At 39.7% G+C, this 19,357-nt stretch overlaps 1 protein-coding gene across 2 annotated transcripts in view; it reads left to right on the plus strand.

Moving 5' to 3' along the window:
• Ctnna2 (catenin alpha 2) overlaps positions 1 to 19,357 on the plus strand; it is a 1,157,068-nt gene that overhangs the window by 377,416 nt on the left and 760,295 nt on the right. For both annotated transcript variants that reach the window (XM_060383518.1, XM_060383519.1), the window contains exon 7: positions 6,794 to 6,997. In XM_060383518.1, the coding sequence (XP_060239501.1) occupies positions 6,794 to 6,997 (204 nt within the window). The remainder of the gene's footprint in view (positions 1 to 6,793; positions 6,998 to 19,357) is intronic.

Genomic DNA, 19,357 nt, shown 5'->3' on the forward strand with positions numbered 1-19,357 from the left:
AAACTGAACTGTGTAATTACAAATAATATCTTAAGTAGGTAAGTGGCATAATTAGTTTGTTTTTAAGTATATGCCTCAGAAGAAAGAGTATGTTATCAATATGACAATTTGCAATTTTGTAAAATTAAGGGAAATCTAAAATGATGTTTAGACTTTAAACTTGTTACTTTTCATTCAAAATGTTACTCCAATTAGGTCAAGAGAACTTTTCAAGTAAAGATAGAGATTCATGCTGACAGAGGTTGGCACAGAATAACAAAAGATGGAGACATATCCCTGCTAATTATTACTTGCCATAGGGAGAATGTTTAAAACTGAGCAAATAACATGCTTTTGATTTTGACACCTGAGTTAATTTTTTAAGTCAGACTTGATTTATGCTTTTATCTCAGACTTCAGTCTTTAAAAGAACTATTTAAAGCATTCATGCCTGAATTAGGATCAACCCTCATTATCAGTAGGAGACTTTCACTTTCAGTTTTCAGTGTTATAAAACTATTTTTAGAATTGTTTTTGTCTTCCTAGAGCCATTGTAATAGAACAGGGTGAAGATGCCGAGAGTTATTAGTAATGTATCTCAGAGCGGCTGGCAGACCTGAGATGATGTTGATTTTGCCTTGGCTTGCATCGATGCCAGGAAATAGCTCAATATACAAGCAAATCTTTTGCCAGACATTGATCTCACTGGAGTCTCCCTGGCTGTCATGACCTAGGCAAATTTTGAAAGGCCAAAACAGCAGGAAGCCGGTATCTATTATCTACACCTCAGCTCAGGTCTCTCTGTCTCCATGCACAAACAGTCAAATTTTGCTGAAGTGAAGGCACCATGTAGCTTTGAAGCACCTTCTTCAAATATCAAAGAACATAAGGTTGTGAACTGCATTCTCGGGAGAAAGGAAAGGGGAATCCTTGAATCTCAAAGTCTGACCAGTTCCATACACCTAAAGCAAGTACAACTAGAATATTTAAAAAGAGTTGAAAAGAAGAAAAAATGCAGACGAACCAAAAACATACAGACATTGTCTCTGATTCCCCAAGAAACCTTGGAAATAAAAGTTCCTAACTTGAATGCACATTGTTAGGTGGAGCTTGGGGGCTTCTCTGTTTCAGTGAGTCTTTGTCAAAGGACATATTCCTTCTCAAAGAGCATATTTGAACGATGTGAAGTTCTTCCATGAGGTATTTTTGGTTTTGTATTTTTAAAATAATGGCAAGTGAATGACTGTGAGAGCGTGTTGACATTTATTCTTTTTTTCTGTTCATTCCACTTAGAATAACTGTGCTGGACAGCAGGTGGTGAAGGTCTGGTGTTTATAAGAGAGCAGCACAATTCATTATTCCTTCTCTTGCTACCTTGAACTATGAATGTAGTAAAACTTCAGAACACATTTATTTTCCAAGGTTATCAGGAGCAAGAAAAGAATCCATAGGGTTGTCTGACCACTGCCATTTATTTTTTTTCTATGCCTATAAAATTGTATCTAGATATGCCAATTGTTAAATCTGTCCGTTCTTTCTATCATCAAAATGTTTTGTTGTCTTTTTGTGACATTTTGTAAATTCTATACATTCGATGTGACTCAGCAGTTCTCTGCATAGCTCAACTATCTTTGAATGTAAGGAAGCATAAGGCAGAAAATTTTTCTCCCTACTCATTTTGTGTGAGCATCTCCTGTCTTACTCATCACCATTCTTGGGTGTGCAAAAAGGATTGAGAACAGTTCATTAAAAACAAAACAACAACAACAACAATAACAAAACAAAACAAAAAACTGCTAAGTCATGTAGTCCTGGGCACGTGCATGAGTGTGGGTCCATGTATGGGACCATGGGCAACCAGCCTACCAGTGGCCATGTCTGCTCCAAAGAATGACTCTTCTTCCCCTGGCACCAATTGATTTCCAGTTGCTTCTTACTAAACTCAACCCATTAACATCAGAAAGAAGTTAGAGGTGTCTACACTTTCTGCTTCTGTTTAGAGTGATGTCTGAAGTCTTAGCCAGGGAGTAAAACAAGTGAAGGTAAAAGGATGCTTGTCTCTGCCTTTCAATTCTTGGATCAAAGGCATGTACCACAGCACTGTTGAGAACACTAGTTTTAAAAAGAAAGATACCAATTAAAAATTTTATGCCAGTCAAGTATTCAGAATGAAAAAAAGCAATATAAAGTTATTAAACTAAGTTTAAGAACTTAAAAAGATAAAATAAGAGATACACTCACAATTCCTTCTTATGAATAAGCCTGAAAATACTAGACAGAACTTGAAGGTCTGACAGGTAAAGGGACAAAATAGACTCGAAGAATGCAGCAATATTGTTGAAGGGTAGTCTGTGTGAACCAAAGTCAGTGAAATTACAAATAGATAAAAATCCTCTCATGCAAGCATATCTTTGCTTTAAACCAGTGATTCTCAACCTTCCAAATGCCATGACCCTATTATACAGTTCTTCATGTTGTAGTGACCCCAACTAGAAAACTGTTATTATTTGTTTGTTTGTTTTCTTGAGACAGAGTTTCTCTGTGTAACAGAGCCCTAGCTATCTTGGACTCTCTTTGTAGACCAGGATGACCCTCGGATTCACAGTGATCCACCTGCCTCTGCCTCCTAAAGGCTGGGATTAAAGGTGTGCACCACCATGCCTAGCCCATAAAATTATTTTGTTGTTACTTCATAACTGTAATTTTGCTACTATTATGGCTCATAATATAAATATCTGATATGCAGGATATTTGATATGTAACCCCCAAAGAGTTGTGCCCCACATGTTGAGAACCACAGCTTGAAATGGACAGGTAGTAGCCTTGGATGGGCCTGTCACTGTTTGGTGGGGACATTTTGCCATTTGGTGTTGGAAGAAGGCCAGATCTAAAGATGGAAGAGGGGAGAAGAGGTAGCGGGAAGAAATGCTCCCTCCAGCAAGTAAAGGGCTGTCTCACAGCAGAGTGGAACTAATTGAGTGGCAGGGAAGAAGGGAGTTTACTGGGTTCTCAGGTTTTCACAGAAATTTTTACTGATCTGAAAGGAGGGAGAAGTGTTTTAGGAAAGAGAGCTTACTTAGGTCCTTTTTACTTTCCTCCCTGAACTTTGCTTCTGTCCTTCACACCCTCTCTACCTCTTCCCTCCTTTCCTCTTTTTTCCATTAATTCCTGTCTATGTTGCTACCAAGTAGTACTGTGTGTATCTATCCTCTTTTATTCTCTGGGAATATCTCAGACAGGACTCAGATACAGTTATTTGTTGTTGTTTACTTGTTTATTTGGGCGTGTTTTGTTCTTTTTTATTGTTGTTATTTTCCTTATGTTCTAAAGCCTGGGTAAGAGTTGTTCAGTTGTCTGACTATATACGTGTCCATACTTATTTGTGCTGGTGTGTATACCTGTATCTACCCAGCTACTCAGCAATACACACACACACACACACGTACACTGAGAGAGGAGGAGAGGGAGAGAGGAGAGAGAGAGAAAAAATACATTTGCTATCTCGTATATACGTCTGAGCACATTCAAACAAGGAGAGTCTTTTGCTAGTACATACATGTTTCCATTCTAATTCAATCTTCACCTCCCGTCTTATTCATTGCTATACATACCTATATGACACACACATACATACAAGTAATGCTCACTATTCAAAAACACAAAAATGCAAGCAGAACACTAATCCAGGCTTATGTACACAGATGCACACACATACACATACATGCACACTTGTATACACACATGCATACACACACATCCTAAACATGCATTAAAGTACACACACACACACACACTACACACACATGGTGCTTTATGCCTCTCTCCACTGAGTGGCTTGTCCCCTCAGGCGTTCTCATCCATCACTTCAATGACTCCCATCCACACCTCTGTGTAGATTAGAAGGTTGCAAATTTATTGTTTCTTTTCCAGGGAGATTTTTTTCAAAGCTTCCCCCCTGTGATCTATAAATAATGAATAATTCCATTAGTAAAGTAATGGATGGTGTAACTTTTATGCAAAGTTTGTCAGGCTCAGTGTTTTTTGCATTACTCTCATGTCAGCCATGAGCTGAGACAGGTAGGGCACTCAATCAACTGACAACACAAAGCCTCTCTTGCTCTGTTTTCTTATTGTTTTCTTTAGCTGCTCAGAGAGTATGCATATGGCTATTTAAAACAGATTTGTTTTATTCTGATTATATGTGTGTGGGGGGCATTCATACATGAGTACAGGTGCCCACAGAGGCCAGAGGAATCAGACCCCAGAGCTGGATTTACAAGAGGTTTTCGGTGTCCCTGATGTGGGAGTTGGGAACTGAACTGATCATCTGTAAGAGTGGTAGATGTTCTTAACTTCTGAGCCACCTCTTCAACTCCTCTGTACGTGTTTTAAAGGGTACCTTCTCTGTATTCAAGTAGGTTTTGAAAATATTGCATTGAACAGGCTCTGATAATGCAGGGCTCTTCAGGGCATTTCAGATAATGTGCTGTGGGCCAGGCAGTATTTTCAAAACAGTTGTTGGCCAGGCAACCTTATTTTTGAATTGAAAGATTGTGTCTCTAAGGGAAACGTCTCATAAAAAATACTTTAGGAATCAGTGTTAAAATGAAGCACAGCACTGTCCTTGTGGAAACTGGTTTATAGTTAGTTGTGCCTGTTGAGAAGTTCAAATTTTGTTTCAGCACACTTCCACAAAATTAACACTTCTTTAGGTTTTTAGTGAAAAAGAAAAGATAAAATCTATCTTAGGCCCAGAATAAATAAAATTTATGGTAGTGTGTGTTAACAAGACTTTCTGTAAAGTAGGTCTCTGAAAATCAGTCACTAATCTTTATAAAGGAAGATGGTCTAATTTTATTTTGAACAGATATTTCTTTAAGTGGGATGTCAAGAGTTTTGTGCATAATTACTACGTATTTTATGCAGCAACAAAAAGGCAGGACAAAGTCAGAGAGAAGAAGGGGAAGGGAAAGGAGAAGGGAGAGAGGGTGAGTGAGAGAGTGGTTTGGCTGTAGATGCAGCATTAGTGCAAAGACACAGTACAAGATGGAGCAGAAGTACCCATCTCTGCTGACACGGTCTTTCTGGAACTTCCTCCTGTAAAGATGAACTGCACAAAGCCACAGGGTCTACCAGGATCTCTGCATGACTTCTGTCACCATTTGGACAGTTATGCCCAATACTGTATGACATGACAGGCAGATACCAAGCAGTGTATTTGGGGATTATAAATGCTTCTTTACTGCCATTCTTGTAAAACAGAGAGAATACAGATTTGAAAGCCACTTTGCCAAAGGATGCAGCAGAGTGTCTGTCTCCCATTTGCAGACTTCAGTAATTTACTTGTATTAAAGAGTGAGCTTTTAACCAAATAGCAATATTCTAAGAAATCTGAGATTCATGTGGATTTAAAGTCATGCTTGTCCTCTTTCTTTCTGAGAGCTTGTCTACACTTGCCATTCAAGTCCTCAAGATTCGTGGACTCAGATCTCTCTCTCTCTTGTTGAGATTTTCATGTTTTAAATTTATTTATCCTTTAAGAATTCCATGCATGTATGTGTGGTACATTGATTATGTCTTCCCCTTACTTTTTCTCCTCTTACTTCTGGATACCTTCTTCCCACACATTCCTTCCTGTCCTCTTCTTGTTCATTCACTAATTTCCTTATTTTTATAATCCACTGAATACAATTAGTGCTTCCCATGTGAGTAAGAATGGTGAACGGTTCATCTGGGCCTGGAAAACCAACCAGGATCTACGCCCTGAAGAAAATGGACTTCCCTGCTTCTGGCCACCATCAACTGCCAATAGCTACTCAGCCAAGTGTGGGAGCCCCTCTCCTGTCTGCTCTGGAATGTTGGCTAGCTTGATATTTTAGAAGTCTTGTCCAGGCAGCCAAAAGATGCTTTGTGGTCAAGAGTGCAATTGTTTCACCATGTCCAAAAGACACTATACCTTGACAGTCTTCTCTGTTCTCTAGCTGTTCCTTCTTCAATAATATTCCCTTAGCACTTCTCCAAAGCTCTGCATTTTGAATAATTGTGGGTTTTCATATTAACCTCCACTCACTACAAACAAAGTCTTCTCTGATAAGTAGTGTGTTGGTTGTATTCCATTTATATTCTATTTCTTTGATAAAACAACACAACCAAGGCAACTTATAGAAGAAAGAGTTGATTACAGATTATGGTTTTAGATTCCGTCAGGAGAGAGAAATATAGCAGCAGTCAGCAAGAGTGAGCTGGGAGGACGGTACTATCAGTTAATTGCAAGGGAACTCACAAATGTGCATACATTCTGGATCATGTTTTGTAAAACATAGATTTAACATAGAGGGTATTCATTCCTGGTATGAAATTATCTTGCTGGGCTCCTTTTGCCTAGGTGTCTAAGGACATCTGCACTGAGACTCCATTCTTCTGGAGGATGCTCTGCACACAGTTAATGCATAAATTGTTGATGGCAAGTCATGTCTGAGCTTTCAAATCTTCCTAATTCCCCAGCTTGCTACAGTGTGCTTTCCTTGAAGGCCACAAAGCTAGTGTGACGAGCTCCTCTGAAAATGCCTCCCCACAGATGGCCTTAACCAAGATCACATCCTGCAAATAAGACTTACTGTTCTCAATCTGTAGATTACGTTTGGGGGGGGGGGGGAGGGAAGAACTTTCTCAAGAGTGTTTCAGAATTCGTCTCAGTATCTGTTTTCTCTTTTAGGAGAGAGCTGTCTCGTCCTAGCTTAAGATATTTTCCCTTAGAAAACAGGTTGAGGCAGCTGTCTCTCCCCTGTTCACTCTTCTCTTCTGATTCCTTCAGAATAAGATCATCCTGGACCCCATGACGTTCAGCGAAGCCAGGTTCCGGCCGTCCCTGGAGGAGAGACTGGAGAGTATCATCAGTGGGGCTGCCCTCATGGCGGACTCCTCCTGCACACGTGATGACCGTCGTGAGCGTATCGTGGCTGAGTGCAATGCTGTGCGCCAGGCACTCCAGGACCTGCTAAGCGAGTACATGAATAACGTAAGTGCTGGGCTCCAGGCCCTTCTCATTTTAACAGTTTGTGCTCTTGTGGTGAAAACAGGCATAGCAGGAAATGAGGACAGATGTTCTGGAAGAGAGGAAGGTTTTACCAAAGAACAACGTTGGCGTTGGGGGAAGCCTGTGCTCTGATTTGGTTTCCAAGTGCATGTTCTTCAAGACGGAAGAACTGAGTGACGTGTGCAATTTCAGAAACTCTGTTGTTTACTTGAGTGGTGTCTTCTTGGTCATTTCAATGGCTGCAAATTGATTTAAGTAAGATTTCAGTTAGTGAAGGTGGATGATTGATGGAAACAAAGGAAGCTGTGCTAACTGGTCCTTTACAAAGTGCATTTTCAATGCTAAGAATAGCAATACATCCTAATCTTCAATCCTGAAAGGCATTAATAAGCACAGCAAGTTTTAAAGTGCTCCTGCCGGTCCAACAAAGTGGAAAAGTTCTAACTGCTCACAAACTTGGAGGGACTTTTTATATCTGCTCTACAAGTAGGAATTCCTATGAGTGAATTTTCAAGTAAGTATGATTGGAGTGTCATTGTTAATGACACAGACAAAAATCATCCTCTCTACACCTTATAAATGGTGCCTATTTGTGTGTGTGTATTTGTGTGTGTGTGTGTGTGCACGCACACGAGCACAGGCGGTTGAATCTATATTCTTTGCATGGAAAGGCATTGGGTTATAGTTGTGTTCCTTTGCTGCACTGGTTTAGAGAAGTGCCCAGAGTTGTATTTATGAGTCATCAGTGTTCTCCCTGTGCTGGATTCTTGTCTTTGAGGGGATCAAGTACAAGTTGGAAAAAGCTGTCATTCAAGTCAGGGCTTGGTATATACTATGTTGTCAGAATGGCCTTTGTGATATTGAGGTGCAGGGGTGCTGAGAAACCTGTTCACATCGTTGCATTACAATGGAATGTCCCCAGGCAATGCTGAGTTTACAAAGCAGCCTCCCAGTACCTAGTGACCTCCATATTAAGTGAACACATGCAGCTTAGTAAATCAGTGGTGTAAACTTCAAACAAGAAGCCAGCATTGGCAGGGACAGTCTTTTCACTGTCATTTGAAAAGCAAAAGGAAGTATGCTGGAACAGCCCAGAAACTAAACTGCCAGATTTGTTTCCTGGATCAATGAGATGACTCAGCACGTAAGGTGCTTGCAGCCAAGCTTAAAGACCCAAATTAGATCCCAATAACCAAATGGTGGAAGGAGAGAATTACTTCTGAAAGCTGTCATCTGACTTCCACATTTGTGCTGTTCCATGTGTGTGCCCTGCCCCAAATAAATATAATGTAACAAAATAATTAAAAAGAAAAAAGCACTTTTGTTTCTATGAGCCTTCAGATGGATTGATTTTTGGAAGACTTGCCTATTTCAGTAGAGAATAAAATGTGGAAGTCTACTGAGGCATTTGTGAGGATCACTCTGTAGGACTCTGTGTGCCCATGGTATGATTTGACCACATGGATGTTATGTAGGGTTCAGCTTGAGATGTTGATGGCCAAGATCTCCCCCGCCCTGAGCAGAATTGTGGGGAAGATATTCTCATGGGACCTGGAATTCTACTTACTGTGCTTTTAAAAGAACCACAGGGAGCTAAGAACATGTCTGCAGACTTCAGCTTTATATTAAGGAATACTAGGTCTTCAATCAATGAACAATTATTACCAAAGACGGTAGTGGAAGTTACAAATAGTGATGGCTATGGTCTTAATATAAATAAATCAGAATAATGTCTGCTCTTGTGGATAGAAGATGGGCTATGGTTAAAAAAAAAAAGGCAATCAAGATGTGATGCTTGATTTTCATTTTTTTGTCTAGAATATTATCAATTTATGTGGGTTTCAGTTTGTATTGTGTGTCTGTTTCAGTGTAAGCTAATGCGGATCAGCAGAGTTTAGTGTATTTTGTGATTTATTGAACTCTAATGTCTTGTAGTTTAGTCAGAATCTTGTGATTCTAAAATGGTTTGTTCTTTCATTGACATTTTCCCTTCTACTTAAATATAGCTGCAGAACACATAGAAGGCTGTCATTTTCAAATGCCCAAGTTTACAAATCCTATTTACATCAAAGACTTAAACAAAACATATCCCATTTGCGTCCTTGTCAAAACTGTACACTGAACTGTTGAACTTCGCATTACTGGCTTCCCGGTAGAGCTGGATACAGCTATGATGCTGCCATGGTTCTTGTGAAGTGCTTTTATTTCAGTTTATATGCTTATTTTGATATGGCACATAATAATTTAAAAAGACATGGATACATCCATGGCTTGTCTTAAGATTCTGTGGCAATAAATGCTGACTCAGCCCATCATTTCTAGCTAGTTTTTCCCCCCTCCCGGTTCTGTAAGCTGTGGGAGTTAATACATTAATTATCACATGTATATAATTGTGTTAATGTGTTAATGACATTAAGATGAAAAAATCATTACCCAAGTAATTATAAATTGAAATTCCGGAATAACAGTAATTTCTGAAATCCAAAAATACCCTGGTTAGTCCCTGATGAAGATTCAAGCTCTGATACCCCATTGGCATCCAGAATAACCCCAAGATCCCAGACTTACCAAGTGGTATGGAGTGTGGAAAAGCACTCTTTCTGGTAACTGGGTTGTACTCTGCCCACTTGGCTTACATTGAACTCAGAAGATCATTGTTTGCTAGATATTGCTATAAATGTATGTGATTTGATAGTTTGTATGTGTATGATTTGGCTATGCAACAGAAATGATGCACTTGTAATCGACACTAAGAGTAAAGCCTTTGTATGAAAACAGCAGAGATAAAAGTTAGAATCTTTGAGCAGATAGTAGAAGGAAAGAAGAGGGGTTCACAATGGCCCTAGGAAAGTCCTCAGTTAGCAAGGCCTTGTGTTGTTCTACTCAACTTCAGAAACATTCACAGTGAAACTGCTCTTTAACACTGCCCAAGCTTTTGAGAGACTGTCATCATACTACAAATATGGGTTTAATGGGTAAAGACTCTTTCTCAAAAAGATGCATGGTCTGAACATGTAAGTTAATATTGGTGCTGCCCATGTTATTGGTGTAGTATAAATTGTTCCAACTTATAAAGAGCCCATAAACTGTCCAGTGGAAGTTACTCTATACTCCTTAGCTTGGGAGCATTAAACTTTCTTCATTAAAATACTGAAATTAAATTCTAATGTCTATTACAGTTGGCTTATCTGTGAGAGGAAAGAAAGGGGCACTTCCTGATAGAATACAAGGGGACATGGTATTTTACAGAGAAGAATTTTATAATGAATTGAAACTTACTTTCATTCACCAAATGTACAGATGACTCTTTTGTGCCAGACATCACACCAGGCATGCAAGAGTGAACAGAGCCCAGACTTCTGCTTTCACAGGACTTGTGCTCCAGAGGGAGATTATGTGTATGGATAACAGGAGTGCTTTGAGCAAGAGCTATTTCAGATAGCCACGAGCCCAAGTCAAATAGAAAATAAAGAAGAGGGGTGCTGTTGAGTAGGGAGGGATCAGGGAGGAAGGATGGCTGATCACAGATCTGGAATTGAGGGGACAGAGAGTATGAGCCAGACACCTTACTTATGTGCAGGTATCTAGCATACCGAGACATCTGTGAGGGGTGGAGCGTGGTCTGCTCAAGGCCTTACGGATCATTTCACAGGATTCGGCTGCCATGTTAACCAGATGAGAGAATATCTTAGAGTTCAGAGTGGAGATTCAGGCATCACAAACAGGCCGTGAAAGTGTAATAATAAGAAAGATGGAAGAAAGGTCAAGAGAATCTGGATTCTGGAATGATCCATGTTAGTGTGGTCTCCTTAGACAGATGACAACAATAGAAGTGGAGTAAAGTGTCCACACTTTGAATGTAATTTTAATAAACAAATTTCATATAACAAAGCTATTGAGAAGAATATGTCTGCTGTATAAGTGTAAAATAGACATCAGACATCATGAACAACATTTACAGACATGTCAGAAATCCTCATTTGGTTTAAATTGCACAGAAAATTCTTATTTAACTCAAATGTAGTAGCAATTTGTAAATAGCTCACTTGGCCACCGTGCCTGCATACTTTGCTAGACAGATTGTATTTGAATGGGTAGTTAAGTAGAAAAATTATGTTTCAAAATTCTGTCACCAAAAATGCCTAAGTATGCTTCTCATTCTTATAAAGGACTGAAAAAATAGGTTATGCATCCTAAGTACTAAGCTACAATTCAGAACGTTAAGAAAACTTTAATCCTTATTCTAGGTACTAAAACGGTAAATGTGCAACACTGAGAGGCAGTGAGCTGTTTTCTTCCTCATGCACAATTCACTGATGAGCCTTGGTGAGAACTCCGAATGTGATGTGCCGGGACCATGTGTGCTGTGGTGCTCTGCAACCTGGTTCAGTTCTATATGCATACACTCTCTATATCACTCTAAGGGCTTTACTGTTGATGTGTGTATGTGTGTCTATGTGAGTGTTTGTATGCACATGCGTGCTGGTGCCTACAGAAGCCAGAAGAAAGCTCTGGGTCACTGAAAGCTGTGATTACAAGTGGCTGTGAGCCACCCACACTGAGTACTGGCAAGTGAAACTGGACCTGCGGGAGGGAGCAGCAAGTGCTATTAATTGTTAAGCTCTCTCTGGCGCCTCTATGTATTTGAAAATATTAGTGAACCGCTTTTAAGGGTGGGGCTGGGGAGACAGCGGTAAAGTGCCTGCTGGGCAAGCAGGACCTAAGGTCTACCCCAGTACTCCTGTGAAAGCCAGGCATGCCAAAGTGCCTACTATTCCTCCACAGGGGGCAAAGACAGGGAGATCCCAAGGGATCCCTACCTCTGGACTAGCCACGCTGGAGGAAGACATCCCAAATTCAACCTCTAGTCTCCACACAGGCCAGCCAAAGCAGAGTAGTGAGTACACATACACACATACACACATGCAGGCATGTGAGTGCTCACACACACCTACGCACGCTCTCACAGTTAGAGAAGAGCCTTCACGGTGAAGCAAAAATCCCTTTTATTTTTATGTTTAAAAATAAAATAACGTATGGAATAAGTGGAGCCATGACATATATATAAATATGTATGTATGTATGTATGTATGTATGTATTCCTGTGATGTCATTGTCCCAGTCTTAGCTCCACAGTAGAATGTAATATAAACAGACATAACCGTAGCTGGGAAAACATTCCATGACAAAAGGAAAGTTATACAAAAGGGGGTGATTGTTTATTTTGTTTTTTGTTTTTGTTTTTAACATGTGGCACCAGGAGGGGTACTGTCCATCTTGGTAGGAAAGGCATGACACTCACAAGGCAGCAAGGTCACATTTCGTGCACACACCGGAAGCAGAGAGTGAGAGAAAAGCCAAGATATAAAACTTACAAGCCCTTCCCCAGTTATGGACTTCCTCCAGCAGGGCTTCTCCCTCTAAAGAGTCCAGAACTTCCCCAAACAATAACAATTCGTGAGCCTCAGGGATTTTTCATTCAAACCCTCACAGAGAGCCTCCTCACAGAACCCTCTTACAGGGGTCTGAGGATGCAGTGAGGGGCATGAAGGTCATTTACAGCCTTGTCCTGGGGCCCAACCACAGCCAAGCCTAAAAACAACCTCTTCTTTGCTGTTTAATTCATTCTGTTTTACATTTTTATACAAGTATGTCTTTACATCAGTGTATTCCCTCTCATAACCCATCCTTCCTTTTCATGTTATTCTTTTCCTCCATCATTCCCCTGTTGTCTCCTCTACATCTCCACATATGCTTGAATGTCATTTACAAATACATAATTTTACACATCTGTAGAACACCTTCTTCCTTAAAGTTGTATGATATATGTGTGAGATGATACCCAGGGATACAGGACCTCAGAAAACAGTGGCCTTTCTATTCTTACTTTGCCTTGCTTTTTGTTGTATAATATGTACTTGCAAATGTTGTTAAGAATAAAAGTTAAACAATAAAATATTCAAAATTCATAATATTATTCTCTATATGAAATTGCTGTTAAAAGTTGGGTGTGTGCTTTTACAGAGTATATAAGCGTTCAGAAACAGTCTACATGTGCTAATACACACATATTTGTGTTATGACTTGATTTTTTGAAAAGTAAAGTTGCCCTGTAAATGGTATTTTGTAATCTATTTTCTTTACTCAATATTTTGTTAACATGTTTCCATACCAATAAATATTCTCTAAACATGTGCTTCCTGGCTGCATAGTATTTTATTATGTGAATATGTCATAACTGACTTAGAAGCAATTCATTTTGAGTATACCGATAAGCATGGAAAGAGTTGGGTGTTGGAAAAAAAGAAATACAGAAGCCTATTATTCTGCGCCGTGTAGTGTGATTTAAAACCAAAGCATGACTACATAAAAGATTTAGTACAGGTAAGAACACAGACTTAAAGTTTAGAAGGATTTTCACTCCTGGGATATTTTAGGCCATCAAACATATGCAAACAAACGAAACTTAAATTCCTCTGAGAGCCTTGGTTGGCCTTGAACTCAAGGCTATATTTATGCCTCTTCCTTAGAATTAACATCTAAGGTGACAGTGGGTGCAGTAACGGCAGGCACCTGTTACACCAGCAACTTGGAAGCCCGAGGCATGAAGATTTTCTGCTTAAGGGTAACTTGGGAAGCACAGGGAAAGAAATCCTACCACAAATAAATAAATGCATAACCACAAATCATCTCCTTAAAATTACCTTGTGTGCATTTTTCTGTGTGTTAATGATTTTACTAGGTTAATTTGATTTTATTTTAACTGATAAAATTATTTTTCCATTGTGCATTCTGTATGTCCCCACACCATTCATCTGCTAACCAGCCCAATGTCAGGATGTAATTTCTCTGCATTCTTCTGGATGCAGAGATGAACTTACAGTGCTGCAAAAGGGCATTGGTATGAAACCAAAACTGATACATAATAAACTGAAGATAGGCCTGTGGAATTTTTTCACTTATGCTCCACTTTCAAATAGGGCATACTGGCAAAGACGAGGACATAGAAAGTCAGAAGACCCTGCTGTACAGGTCTAACCCAGGACCTTAGAAGAAAGCCTAGGTTTCCAGATGGGGATGCCATTTGTGCATGATCTAAGAAAATAAAATTTAATTCCAAAAAGTAAAATTGAGAAGAGATGGTGTCTTAATCTGTTAAAGAGAAAGATAGAAAGTAACCCTTTTTCAAGAACTTAACACAAGCCACTTGCATTTATTTTCAGGGACAAAACCTGAATAATTCCAGCAGGACAAGTTTTAGCCATAATCTATGTTGAAAGTCTTCTGTTGCAGATACCCAAGACACCTTGTAGAAGTCAATACCATTGTGTCCAGAAGCCTTTGTTTAATTTTATTCTATTTTACTTTTAGAAAGTTCAAGTTCATTTTAACGTTTTGTTCTTTGACAATGGAACCTAGTTTAGATTCTAGAACCACTGAAACCCAACGGAAGCAAGCTATCATAGATGAAAATTGACCTAACTGACTAATTAAAGATTATGCCTCCAATGAATGAAATTACTAGAATAGGATCATAACGTATTTTAAGGAAAAGGAAGGGAACATGTGGGACTATCTTGAAGGACCAGAAGATTGTCAGACTGTCAAAAGCAGATGTAAAGGTAAAGTGCAGGACTGAGATTTGTGGTGACAGAGGGGTGTGATGTAGGCAGGAGGTTCTTTGCTACCTTAGGCCTGCACCAGCGAGGAGGAGAAGCATAGTAACTGAGAGTGTCCAGTCTCCGCCTTGCAAAATGATGATCACAGGATGCTCCTGAAGACCTGGAATTAGCGGTTCTAAGCTTCAGAGTCACTCAGCTAACTATTGCTTCTGCAAGGAGCTCGTCCTGGTTGCAGAAAGAAAACAGTATCAACTGAATGGAATAAGTGGAAATAAAAATAATCACAAAGGCAAAATTACTCAGAGTTCCAGCAGGTTTCTTTTTCTGAACTAATTATTCTCTCAGAGAGTCCTTGAAAGCTGGTCCTGAATCATACAAGGTCAATCAATATGATGACGAAGAGCCCATAGCATATGGGATAGTCAGGAATCGTCTTTAGCTTTGTAAATGAGCAGAATTTGCTGACAGCATGGCCTGCCAGTAATCAGATTGGTCATCATAGCTAAGGCAGCTAGGACAGCCCAATCTATCAATTGATCTTCTCAGGAGAGCCTTACCTCACCTTCTCTGAGAGATTAGAATGCTGTATTTTTTTTGTCAAATACTTGATCCTAGATAAGCCTTTGTTCTAGGTCTTCAAAGTATAGAGTATGCCTGGAACTGGCACTCTCACGCCCCAAAAGGTTGTCCCAGAGATAAGCTTTGAAGCCTTCTTTGTTTGGGGCTGACACTCTGTCTGTTCCTCAATGAAAAGAACTGCCCTTGATTCAATTAGGAAATAATTGCATCCTAAAAAATTTGTCACTGGTGGTGACATCTCTGTGTCCAGGGACACAAACTCTGTGATTTTAGAATTAGTACCCCTTGGAGCGCAATGTTCTTTCTCAAAGCTGGTGGGGACAGCTCCTTCACCTCTGAAGTTTAACTTGAATATGTTCCCTTGATTACTTCCATGTATTTAATTTAGCACTTATACCTGCCACATTCCAATGACATTACCTCTGTGATTTGTTATTCTGCATTCCACTGTTGGAACTTAACTCCCATGAAGAGGAACCAGATATAGAGCACAATCTCCAGAATTGACAGCATCTAACTTGGCACAGGGAAAGCTGTAAAGAGACATTTTATATGAAAAAATAAATTTCACTTCTTCTTTGATAGTAATAATAATAATAAAGATTATGAGTACAGAAAGAAGAACAAAAAGATGAGGAGGGAAGGTGGAGGAGGAGAAATTAATTCCATATGTTTTTAGTAAAACATTAGGTTTGGACTCCACTGTGTCTTCCTATAAGATCTTGAAATGATGCCAGTAACTGTGTTGTCATTGTTTGTGGCAAGACCTCATAGCTCATGCTGATCTCGAACATGACATATTATCAAGGCTGGATGTGAACCACTCCTCTGGTAGGATTTCAGGTGTCACAAAGATGAAAGGGAAACACATCATTTGCTTGCTCTTCGGTTCAGGGATCTTCTCTGAGCATCTTCTCTTTGTCCCTCTGCTTCTGGTACAATCACTGGGTTCTGAAGATCTGAATTCAGATTACCTTGTTCATACGACAAGCACTTTATTGACTTAGCTATCTCTTCAGCCTCATGAAGGTGATTCTTATGTTCAGACAGGAAGCACTTGATGAAATAAGACATAGGATAAATCAAACGTTGATTTAATTCAACGGAGGTTTTTGTCACTGGGAATAAATTTTAAAAAATACAGTAAAAAAAAAAAAAAGGCAGTAGGCAAAACACATGTGGAAAAGTACTGCTGTGCTGTCATTCCCAGCCAGGACATGCAAAATACCTGTGCTGGGTGATGTCTTCTCTGAATCTGCAGGAGAGACAAGCAGACACGTACCAGCATCCCACCCTCTGAGCCACTAATTGAAGGGTAACTGTTTGCTCGAAGCTTCGAACTGTCTAGCCTTCCACCCGCAAACACACCTGTTTCTATACATCATCCTACTCTTACTGTGCCATTTTTAAGAAGACAGTTTTCATCCTTGAAAAGACTAGGCTCTCTCCATAACCACCAGAACTGAAATGCCTCGTCAAATGGATTATTCAAAAATCATTTCTTAACAGCTTCATTTTTGGCTAGGTTTTCTGCTAATTGCCATGTTGTCTGCATCTGAAAGACTGAGAGCCTCTTCCAGAAGAACCCATCACTCTTTACCTTAGGGTTTGTGCTCCAGATACTAGTTGGGAAAGGGATACACATGTGGGAAAAGAGGGAAAATAGAAGGTGACCTCAGGTGTTCTTTCTCAGAAATTGTCTGCCCTGTTTTTAGGACATGGTCTCGTTGACCTTAAGCTTTTCTAACAGGCCAGACCACCCAAACATTGCCACAACCTGCTCTCTTTAATTGGGTTCTGTGGGATCAAGCTCAGACCATCATACGCGAGAGTCAAGCACTGAATTTTATAGACTATACTGTGAAACCAGCCATGGTCTAGATTATTTTGCCAATTCTAGAGCATGGTATCTCAGAGGAAGCAGGACTTTGTGGACTACACTAGAAAATTTTGAAGTTTCAGTATCAAATCCACATGAGGAGGTGAAAATGCTTATTATAGGACCATAAGCCAGTTCAAAACCAACAGATATGTAACAGCAAAGCCACAGAAGATAGCTTTTATTAAGTGTCTCATGGAATTCTCTTGCCTCCATCCCTTACCAACTGTCTTAATTTCTATCTTATGCTTGTTTCAATAAGGCATGCTCACAAAGCAACATGGGAGAGAAAGGGTCTGTTTTAACTCCTAATTCAAGTCTACTATTCATAAGTAAGCAAAGTCCAGGAATTTGAAACAAGTAGCCACATTGCATTCATAATCAAGAGTTCAAAGGAAGGAGATGATGCATGCACACCCGTGCTAAGCTTGCTTTCTCCATTCTTACACAGTTCAGGATCACCTGCCTAGGGAATAGTGTCAGCCACAGTGGGTAGGTCTTCTCAGGTCAACAACATTATCAAAAGCATCCCGCATAGAGATGCCCACAGTCCAACCTGACTGAGGCAAAGCCTCGCTGAGCTTGTCTTCCCAGGTGATGCTGGATTGTGTCAAGCTGGCAATCAAAACTAACAATCTTGCCCACCTTGAACTATAGTGATTGTGGACCAGTGCACCTTATCATTGTTCCATTCAGAAACAAGCATCACAACTTCCTTTTCCTTTTCTGTGCAAATTATTCTGGCCCTGCACAGCCAGCAAACCACATGAGACCTTTCCAGGGAAACCCTCCTCCTAAAGAAGCTGACTCCAGAAGACAGTAAAATGTTCTGTGACTTCCACTTCAAGTAAATCAAAAGAAGGAGTCACACAAATATGTCCTGCTCATTTTCATAGTTAGTTTGGATGTTAGGACTCAACAATTGGGAGCCTGCAGGTGGTCTCTAATTTATAGTTTTGATCCCCACAAAGGAGACAGACACTCAACCCACTGGAAAATGTGCTTTCTTTCTTCCATATCAGAGCTACTCGTGCATAAATCAGTTCTCTGAATTTCATCTTGTCGCAGACATTGAAGATCCAGACTTCCTTGGGTCTGTTTGCCTCATTTCCCACTTTATAAAACCTATAATACAATGTCTTTTATTTATTTATGCTGTTTTGGGGAGTTTTAAAGAATCTGTAACCATTTTTACTGAAGCCACTCTTTCTGATTTCAGGCCATTTAAATGAAAATGAGCAACAGGCTATCTGGTGACAAATGAGTGCTTTTTGGATCCAGACCTCTGTGTGTGTTCGGATACAATTGAATTTGTAGCTCAGGTCTTCTGGCCCTTTCCCTGCCACACTTTGATTCTTTGCCCTGATTCCTATTTTATATATTAATAGAGATAGATACAGCATTGGGCTTTCATGCTCTTTGCCAATTTAATGCTCCACATGGTGTATTGACTACCTTTTCTGCCATGCTTCTTTAGTTCTGCCAGAGTTAGTGGATTCTACACTTTGTGCAAGTGTGCAGGCATCAAAACAGGCAGGCTAGTGGAAGCCCAAGGAGAAAGCAGACATCATAGCCTAGTAAGGCATCGCTTTGAGTTTCTCACAGATTGCAAAGAACAGTCTCTGTTGTCAAGAGGAAGGTGTGAGAGGATGAGAGAATTCAATCTGGTTTCTTATCCAAAGTGTGAACTTCAATGGCTTCAGTCTGTCCAGTTTGGAGGGACAGCAGAAGACACAGCCATAATAGTTAGCATTTATATGCCAAATTCCCTATAATCCCCAATGTTCAATTCAGTGTCTCTGTGCTCAGCTAGGCTTATCTTTTCAAAAGTTTGCTTTCTATCTCTTCTGAAAATAATCTCTAGTTCCTTGCAAACTAAAGCAATAGATAATATGGACTCTCTTTCATGATACCCTTCTTCCTCTGTGAATATGTATAATTGATGAATAATTATAATAATTATATGAATTTGCAGGATATAGTACATTTCGGTTTGTGTGTACATTATGTGCAGATTAAAGCAACCTAGGTAGTAAATCTGTTACCTCCTTCTTGATAAGGACAGTTAAAATCTCCCATCTAGGTAGTTTTGAAGCACAAACTACATTTTTACTGACTGTAGTCACCATGCTGTGATTAACTATGTAAAAAAGTAATTCTTCGTGTGCAGCTGAAATTTTTCCAACTCTGGCGTCTGGTAGCCACCATGCTGCTCTTTCGATGAAACTGATGTTTTACATCCAATGTAAGACATCATACAAT

This window comes from Meriones unguiculatus, chromosome 5 (genome assembly GCF_030254825.1).
Source record: "Meriones unguiculatus strain TT.TT164.6M chromosome 5, Bangor_MerUng_6.1, whole genome shotgun sequence".
Lineage (NCBI taxonomy): Eukaryota > Metazoa > Chordata > Mammalia > Rodentia > Muridae > Meriones > Meriones unguiculatus.